Source organism: Apium graveolens, chromosome 2, assembly GCF_009905375.1.
Source record: "Apium graveolens cultivar Ventura chromosome 2, ASM990537v1, whole genome shotgun sequence".
In the NCBI taxonomy this organism is placed as follows: domain Eukaryota; kingdom Viridiplantae; phylum Streptophyta; class Magnoliopsida; order Apiales; family Apiaceae; genus Apium; species Apium graveolens.
Window position 1 is genome coordinate 229,782,039 of NC_133648.1, and position 9,221 is coordinate 229,791,259.

The 9,221-nt window shown below is 34.0% G+C and overlaps 1 protein-coding gene across 1 annotated transcript; it reads left to right on the forward strand.

The window, feature by feature from the left end:
• Window positions 1-722: 722 nt before the first annotated feature.
• LOC141706180 (uncharacterized) lies at window positions 723-4,474 on the forward strand. The gene is made up of 4 exons (XM_074508994.1): window positions 723-1,267; window positions 2,610-2,835; window positions 3,515-3,608; window positions 3,924-4,474. Exons 1-4 carry the CDS (start codon window positions 831-833, stop codon window positions 4,208-4,210), a joined length of 1,044 nt encoding a protein of 347 aa, XP_074365095.1. The 5' UTR covers window positions 723-830; the 3' UTR covers window positions 4,211-4,474.
• The last annotated feature ends 4,747 nt before the right edge of the window (window positions 4,475-9,221 follow it).

Sequence of the window (9,221 nt, forward strand, 5' to 3'; positions counted from 1 at the left end):
ACTCTGTTACAGTCTTTTTAAGAATATTTTTCATTACTTTACTAAACGCACAAATCACTACATATACAGTTAATTATATCCTTTTTTAGTTTATTTAAATTTAATAAATTTTGTGGAGGAAATACATATTAGTTGTTACATTATTTCAAAATATTGTGCACTATACATATTTTCGGAATTAACATTTTATAAGTTTCCTAATAATGCGATGATCAAGTAAAATATTATATTTTTAAAATAACGTCAAATTAAAATCAAAATGACCAAAAATAAATTGTAAGAACCTCCTCAATTGTTCATTGTAATAAATAAAAAAATAACAAGAATTTTGGCTAGAACACGTGTAACGTAACATTCGGAGGAATACTATTTCATTTTTTGGTACAACCCGAAACCATGATTTTTAGCTTCAAATTAAAATTCAAATAATCAAAATGAATAAAAAATATGTTTCTTATCTATTTATCATAAAAATATGAAAATTACATATTTTTAACTACCCCGCGAAACGCGCGGGCAAGGTCTTTACTAATATACACTAAGAGAAGAGAAGATGTGGGCTTTAAATATTTCATAAAAGATACTTGGGCCAGGATGTCCATGTCCATGTAAAAATTTTGTTGCAGCTACAAGTCGCCCACAATAATACAGTAACAAACTACCAGGCTAAAATAAATAAATTTTTTATTTAATACGTTAAAACAAGTGAACAATTCATTCATTTTACCAAAAAAGAGCATAGGTCAAAAGACTCAAAACAAGATAATCTCGAGTTTCCAATTATTCTGTCAGTGTGCATCGGATAGATAAAAAATATTTGGATAAGGAATATGTTGAGGCGGTCATTTGGGAGCGGAGACGGCGCCGGAAACAATGGCATGTTAAGGTCTGTTCATAGAGTCGTTCGAGTCGGTGCTGGTGGTGGTGCAACCCCGGAAACTCTTTCTCGCCCTACTTCACCACCACCTGGTAATACCAATACTAATACTAATACTACATCACCTAGACCTACGTCAAATCTTTACAAACCTAAAAGTTTAAACACACTTTCTCTGTCAAACCCTACTACTGCATCTCCTTTTTGTAATCCATTTCATGGTCCCGTGTCCACGTGGGTTTCTGCTTCTGATTCTTCTGAGTTTGATGAGTGGGAGTATGTTGATGGTGTTAATGAAAATGGTAAGGGTTTTTGTTGTGATGAGAATCTTGTTTTTGGACCTGTCCCTTCTGTTGATGAAGTTCAACATGCAGTCTCTTCTCTCCAGCAGTAAGTTTTTCATATATCCTTTTTTACAGTTTGCGGAAACAGTTTCTCTACTCTAACCCGTAGAATTAAACTCATGGTTGTGTTTGTTCTTTACGGTTTGCGGAAACAGTTTTTCTGCTCTAGCCCGTAGAATTAAAGTCATGGTTGTGTTTGTTCTTGAATAATTACTTGAGTAGTTCTACATACACAAAATTGTGTACAAAATTTGCACCTGGCAAATTAGGTCGGATATTTCAATTGGAGTTACTTATATGAACACAGGGGCTCATTCCAATTATAACTTGACACGTGTGATTTTGTGAAACATTTGTACTCAATTTTGTGCATGAAGCATTTTCCTAATTATTTAACAAATTTATGTTATGTTCTTAGTAAATTGTGTCTTTATTTTTTTTTGCTTTGGTATAATAGTGAGTGTCAAGTAGCTAATTTATGCATGACAAAGACTTCAATTCTCAATTCCATGTACGATGGAAGTTTGGTCCTACATAAGAGTACCTATGTTATGTTTAGTGTAAAAGGAACCTGCTTTGCATCAATATTCTTTGTTTTTGTGTATGTTAAAAAGAAGAATTAAGTAGTTGTCTAGTTAGATTATGTTCAAACACCTGATATTTACAAAACATAGCTTTCTCGTTGTTTTTCTAATTTGAAATTGTCCTATATTATATTATTATGAGGATATTCGACGGGGACACTGAAAGTGACAAAAATTGATATGCACATATTCTATTGGAACCATAACTTTTATTGGCATTCTGGGTGCTTTATCTGTAATTTCATTCCCTATTGATTTGTTTGTATGTTTTAGTGCCAGAATATTGACATGGCTATTGAAATTTATTACACATATGGAGATAAAAAATTTAAATGCTAAAAACTAATAGTTAAGTAGTTTGTTTTTGCAAAAATGTTGTGTTCTTGAATAGTGTATAGAAATAGCTCCTTGTAGACAAGTTCTCTACTCTTGTGAGAGGATAAGATTTGTGTATATATCCCGTTCCCTAGTGTACGATGCCCGGATTACGTCTGGTTTGATGATTCTGTATATTGTACTAACACCGGGATCCACGATAGATGTGAATTTGCATGTTAAAAGAATTGCTGGAGATCTACTTGTTTTTTACTTAACTTGTAGTGGCATGTGTTGAAAAGTTGCTTTGATTGGCTGAGATGTGTGCTGATCCACTTAATTTCCAACTAATGAGTTCTCAAGTACAAGTAATTATTTGTTCGAGTTGCTTTATTGACATGGATGAGAATTCACTATGGTTATGCTTTCGAGCTAAATGCATTTATTTCTCCCCTGCATTCGACTTTACTGATACTTGGTTCCATCCAGGTTTCAACAGGTCATTTCGGACAACGGTGCTAATGACTTGGGGAGAAATTTAGCGGACCAAGTAAGTAGTCCAACCGGTTTTCTGCGCAGAGTTCCTTCATATGGGACGGAAGTAGATTGGATGGAGCCCTCACTGCCACTCTGTAATGCGAGTCTTTTGAAGCCTTTTGGATCTGACAGATTGTATGATGCTTTTCATTTACTTCAGACAGAACCATATGTTCAGGTAAGCCACCTGTTTATGCTGCTCATTGACAGATTGCCCCACCTTTATGGCATAAACTTATTCAAATTTCAAAGTGGTAAAATTTTATAGAAAGAAGCCAAGGAAATCTATGAATGATTGCAAATTTGAAGATTTAAAGTAATCCAAATTACTGGCTCTTTTGGAATTGGTAAATGGTTATAGTTATTTTTTTTTATTTCAAACAGTTAAGAGTAATGAGTGTGTTTGTCTTTTTAACTAGTAAAATGCCTCGTCAGTCCCAGGATTAATGAGTACTGCCTTCAATTATCAACCCACTGATAATATTGAAAGCTCCTGATTTTTTGTATTGTCTTCTTATACAGCCATGAAGTACTTGTCCACGCTAGGATGCTAAATTTTCTGAAGTTTAGTTGGTGTTGCATGTTGTATTATACTTACCTATTACTACTTTTTACTGAAACATCTGCTAAACTAACATAACACAAGACTAGAAGAGATTGAATTGAGACTAGAAGGTATTTTTTAATTTTTATGTTTTGGAGAGATCTAATTGAGAGTTGAGACTACAAGGCATCTTTAATCTATCTGTAGTGTTTTGATGAGATCGATTTTTTTTTATTTTCTGACATTGCAATTAGGTCTCTTACAGATCAATGTAACACCAAGTAATTTATACATCTCGCTACATTTTGTGTAGAAAATGGTAATCTCGTTGTCTTCGGACAAAGCTGTGTGGGATGCTGTTTTGAACAATGAGGTAGTGCGGGAACTTAAACAATCACTTGCCGAAGGTTTGTGTAAATATTTTTTTATTAATCTATCTGATTGTCTTAAATTTGTTCTGCTTCTAGTTTTTTGAAAGTCCTTGTTATGTGAAGCAGCATGTATGTATTGCGGGTGTCCTAGAAGTAGAACCCGTAATGTAATATAAGAAGCACGTCCTGAAACATAACACAAAATTCATCAAATAACATTGATGTGTAAAAGTAAGTTGATTAATGGTAGAATTTGTACGTATTGAGTGCATGATATACTATAATTTTAGCATCTGTTTCTCTGTTCAATAATATCCGTATTGCTGACTAGCCATTCTTTTACAATTGCAGCTGAGAGCAATGTCTCTTTGAGCTCTGTATCCAGTGATGGTGATAATTCTGATGACTCCGAGACGTCAGTAGACATATTGAGTTGGATATTTGTCAACATGAAGGCGAAATTTTTGGACTTGGTTGACAAAATAACCAATATGATGGATGGGTTGTTTCTGCCCCCAAGAAGTGCCAATAAAACGGAACAAGTTGTGGACTCATTTGACGAGAAACTAAAGACTTCTTTCCTGCTCTCAGTTGTGGTCTTCTTGATTGTGGTTGTGGGTCGAGCCAGTACGGCTTGATCAAAAATTTGCCGACTTGCCTACACGTGTCTTCTTGGATTGAATTTGGAGGTCTCAACTCCTCTCAGTTCAGAGTAAGATACGAATTATCTATTACACTAGTTCTATTCTGTAGTACATAAAAGCACACCTTTTTCTTTAATAAGTTATCATAAATATTCCTGGCTCAGGAAAAACATAGATATCCGTAATTCTAATTGCGGGATTTCATACTGTAATGACTTAAGAGACGGTAGTAGCTAATGGCCCTCTACATTTCTCTTGCGCTCCTTCGTTGCATTTTTTTTTCCTGGAAGAATGCTTGTATGGTTAGATGTTCATATGAATATTTGCAAACTTGGATTAAGAACTATATCTTTCAAATTTCAGTGCAATATACTTATATACACTGCTAGTATTTACGCTGTTTATTTGATTTCTTAAGACTGTTCCTCTTTTAAAATAAACTACATATTGTTTTTGGAGCTTCCTGCAAATGACTGTAAAATCAAAGAGACTAGTAGTAATTTGATACTACTATAGTACTATGTATCAGTAAAAAGGAGTGGGCTATTAACTCGGCTACTTCCTATTGGGCTGTTTGTACTAATGATTTGGGCTCATACCTTGAACATATTTCGTATTTATTCTCCTACTTTCTACTGGTCTACGTATACTAATGAGTTGGGCTTATATCTTGGAGGGTTACTGCAACACATTTCTTATTTATCACCGAACTAGGCCCGGTGAAACTTGCCTTACAGCTTAGTGCCTTGTACTGTAATTGTATAGAAAAACCTTTCCACTTTCCAGGATGTTCTCTTCTCATGATCAATTGTACTCTAAAAAAAACTTTGCGAATTCAAAAAATAAGATACGACTTATTCGATATATCATATAGTGATAATTTTTATATCTGATTTTTTTACGGTTACTTGTTAAGAATGAATACGATATACAGATTGCAAGACTTTAGTTGAAAATACATGGTAAAGGCATTGTTTAAGCTCGCGTATTTTGAAGTCAACTATCCACGAGCAAGTAGAAAATATATGGTAGTTTTTGACTTTTTGGAATTGAGATTTTTATTCGCTACAGTGTTAATACAAACGGATGAGAGGTTATTGAAATCCTCCATTCAAGTTCTTTATAATTCCCTTTCTTCTAAGATCTTCTCCTCCCTCGTTGCTGAGTTGCTGCTTCTCTTTCCTTGTTACTCCCTCTTTCCGTCCGGATAGCTTATATCCCTCTAGCTAGTTTACATTCCTTTAAAATATAGTTTCATAAATAATTATTGAAATTTTTTCTTGTAAATAAAATTTGATGTTTAAAGTTTAATACAAAACAAGAAAATTTCAAAAATAAATTACGGAAGAATTTCAAAAATACATTTTAGGGTATTTATGGAAGTATTCGTTAGTAACGAGTTCTTTTCGGCCGATGCTAAAAATAGAGAGAACCTATTTAGTTAAGTCTCAAAATTCCGATGTCTAAACTTTGTCCTCAAATTAGTTAGAGAACTTCTAAACTCTGAAAAACGGTTGTCAGAACTGTTCTCGAATGATAAATTGTCAATATTTTATTGAATATTGACTCATAAATAAAATGGATCCCATATGTATTAATATGAATCTCATGAATTGAAAGACGACGCATATCATTTTGCAAACATTTTTGGATATATAGCATTGCTCAGTTAGTTAAAAAAAATTAGATATTTTTAAGCGAGAAAAGTTAAAAACCATTACAATTATGTCAAGGAAGGACCCGTTAACAAAGGCCTTGCTCCCAAATTTTTAAATGAGAAGAAAGTAAGTGATTAGTTGATAAAGTACTTTCATTCCCTTCCCGAGTGACAGTTTTGGAGTACGAATTTATCAAATTTGAATCCATTAAACACTTGCTTTCACTCTTTTTAAAAACTCGGGAACACAATTACAAAAGGAAGTTAAATTACTTTACTTACCTTTTACTTGGTTTCCTCCCTTTTTAAAACTCGGGAGCAAATGAAAAGAGATCAAAGAGGAAATGAAAAAAGGAATATATAAGTTACAGATCTGCGAGATAAATCGGGAACAAACTCTGTTGTGAGAACTTGTTTAATTACAAATTTCATTCATTGAAATTATGGGATTTTCTGTGGTGTGCATGTGGCACAAAATACGAAGTTATGTGTTAAATTTTGGTTGTTCTTTCGATTATAAATGTTGATAGACCTCCTAAATTTACAAAATTTCACTAATAAAAATATTTGAAATCCATAAAAGGGAGTGTTTATTATTTAATGTGTGAACAAAAAATAGACACATCCAAGATGTATTCATCCAAACTTGCTATCATGATAATCTTAATCATGTGTTTTTTTAATTTTTTATATTAAACTTTATAGTATGGCAAGTTAAAGTTCCGAAAGTGTTAAAAATAGAGCGTATATTTGTGTCGATTATCGTTTTATGTCTGGTCATACTTATTCACCTTTGTTTCGCTTGTTTTAATTGTCACCGACTAAAATATAATTAATCCATGACCAAAATCGGTCGATGTAAAATACAAAAAAATATAGAGGCACTTGTAAAATTCTTGAACGAAGGATTCCAGTAATCACTTGTATTCATATATAAACACAAAGATAATGAATAAATAAAAATTTATATTACAAGAGTGGGGTTGGTGGGGGCTAGTCAGGGATAAGCGATTATTTAATGGATGAAAAGACTAGTAGGAGACATGAAGATATTGCTCGACAGGACGAGAAGGCAAGGACAAGAAGATCGTCTACTGACATGAAGCTACTCGACAGGAACGGAGAAAGCAGACGGGAACAGCAGAACAGGTCAAGTCAAGTAACCACCCTGAAATTTAGGAGGGAGGTTAACTATATTATCTATTCAACAACAACTAATGTGGATCATGGCTAAAAGTTAGCAACACGAGAATTACTCTTCAAAAAGATAGCAACAACAATGTTGAAGATTGCATCTCTATATATCATTACAACTTATGAAAAATACAAGTGAAGATCATATAACCGACGAAGAGTAATAGGCGTGAATACTTGCTACGGACATGAAGGCATACGGCGGGAGCGGCACAGGTGGACGAGAACATCATATCAGCAAGACTAAGTCTGCAATTATCCTGAAATAAAATAATATGAGATACGATAACAAAACTCTCTAACAAATCATTTATGTGTAGAAGGTTGTTACCTTAAGATGAGGAACGTGTAAGAGACTTGAATCACCTATAAATGCAAGTCAAAGTGAAGTGACGGGGGATCGAGCTGATCAACACCTTATACTTCTTCTGTATTTAGCAACTTTCTCTGCACTCGTCCAAAATCGCACAACCAAGATGGAGCTTTATACTTCATTTTCTTATTATATCATTGATTGTAATCACTTGTAATCATATATATTATTATAGTGGAACTATTTTGGTTAGGTACCGTCCCACCCGCAATTTTTACCCTTTTACGGGGGTTTTCCGCGTCATCAAGTTTTAATGTCGATACTATTTTATGCTCTTGTTTTTATTGTTTTGTTCCAATTACTTAAACAATAAATCGTATAGACTTAGATTTTAACCCACAAATTTGGTTAAAAATAATTGGCGCCGTCTATGGGGAAGTTGCTAAGAGTCTATGCGATTTTCAGCAATGGATAATAATATTTAACGTGGAGATTCATCAGTTCAAGATGGTAACTCGAAAATGAATGAGAAAATGGTTCAAACTTTGAAGAAGCTTCAATATTACATGGGTGCCCTATATTTGGAGGATTCCGAATGAGAAGCTCAAGATGGAAAGACAATCAAAAATTGTTTACAATTTGTAACATGAACAAGCTATCAGTCATGGTGAAAACTCAAGTGGGGGGACGTGATTTTGCGATAAGAAAGTTACAATCAGCCGTGAGCCAGCCACAATCAGAGAATAACACATTGAAAATGAAATTAAGGGCGATCAAATCAAGTAGTAAGACAGCCTCACAAAGTTTGATGCCGCCCGTGGCTAGACATTTGGATATGGACAACATACCATAGGAGAAGCACCAAGAGAAAAATGACGTGAAACGGAAAACATCGAACACCAACATGTTGATGTACAAACGGGTGAAGAAAGCATGGGACAACAATAATATCTTGACATGATTTACAACTATGATGAAAACCGTGAGAAGCCAAACACAGAGTCAAAACAGGAAGACTTCAATTTACAGGGGCATATTCTGGGGTATGTCGAGTACGAGTTAAAAGAAAGAAGGAACATTATCAAAAAAATTATGACGTTCCAAAGCCGTTAGAGAAGGAATTACCGAAAAATTATGTTGACTCTTCGTCCGTCAATGACAGCTACTATTTCCCGTACAGAATGATGTTAACGTAAAAGGCAATATGTTGACGTATTGGAGATGAAGAGTGATTGGAGAAAAAACGAAACATGCCACATATGTTCAATAATTATGGCTTTACAATTGTTCGATCTTCATTGATCAGGGAAATGAGCAAACTAGGCGACATCGTCAACTGACCTTCAAGATTGAACAATCCAAAGGCCAATCCCAACTCAAATCTGTTGTGTGATTTTGACAAAGATCACGATCACGTGGCGTACGACTGTGTAGCCTTGAGAAGAGAAATTCAATCACTCTTCAATAAAGGGTACCTGACAAAGTTCATAAGAGTTGGAAACACTAGAAGGAGCATGGACTGCTAAGAGCTGAAACGTGTCATCCTAAGAACACATCACATGTAATTTCTTTTCAAATTTCTTAGTTGAGTTTCTTTAAGAATAATTCGTTAGGATAGTAAGCTAATTGTCTTTATTTTCATGGACTTGATTTATGTTTATGTTGGCGGTCAAATTTTATGATGGACATGTAGTGATTCTATCTGATTATGTTCATTATGTTATGCCTTGACTTGAATATATGCATTTTGTTATCATATGATGATGTGTAAATATCATGAATGTCATGTATGTGTTTACTTGTCATAATAAAGTTTTCTGTATATTAGCTTGCAAATTATG

Coding starts and splice junctions, on each gene's coding strand:
- LOC141706180 (XM_074508994.1), top strand. CDS start 831: ATGTTGAGGCGGTCATTTGGGAGCGGAGACGGCGCCGGAAACAATGGC. Junction 1,268..2,609: donor GCAGTCTCTTCTCTCCAGCA/GTAAGTTTTTCA, acceptor GGTTCCATCCAG/GTTTCAACAGGTCATTTCGG. Junction 3,609..3,923: donor TAAACAATCACTTGCCGAAG/GTTTGTGTAAAT, acceptor TTACAATTGCAG/CTGAGAGCAATGTCTCTTTG.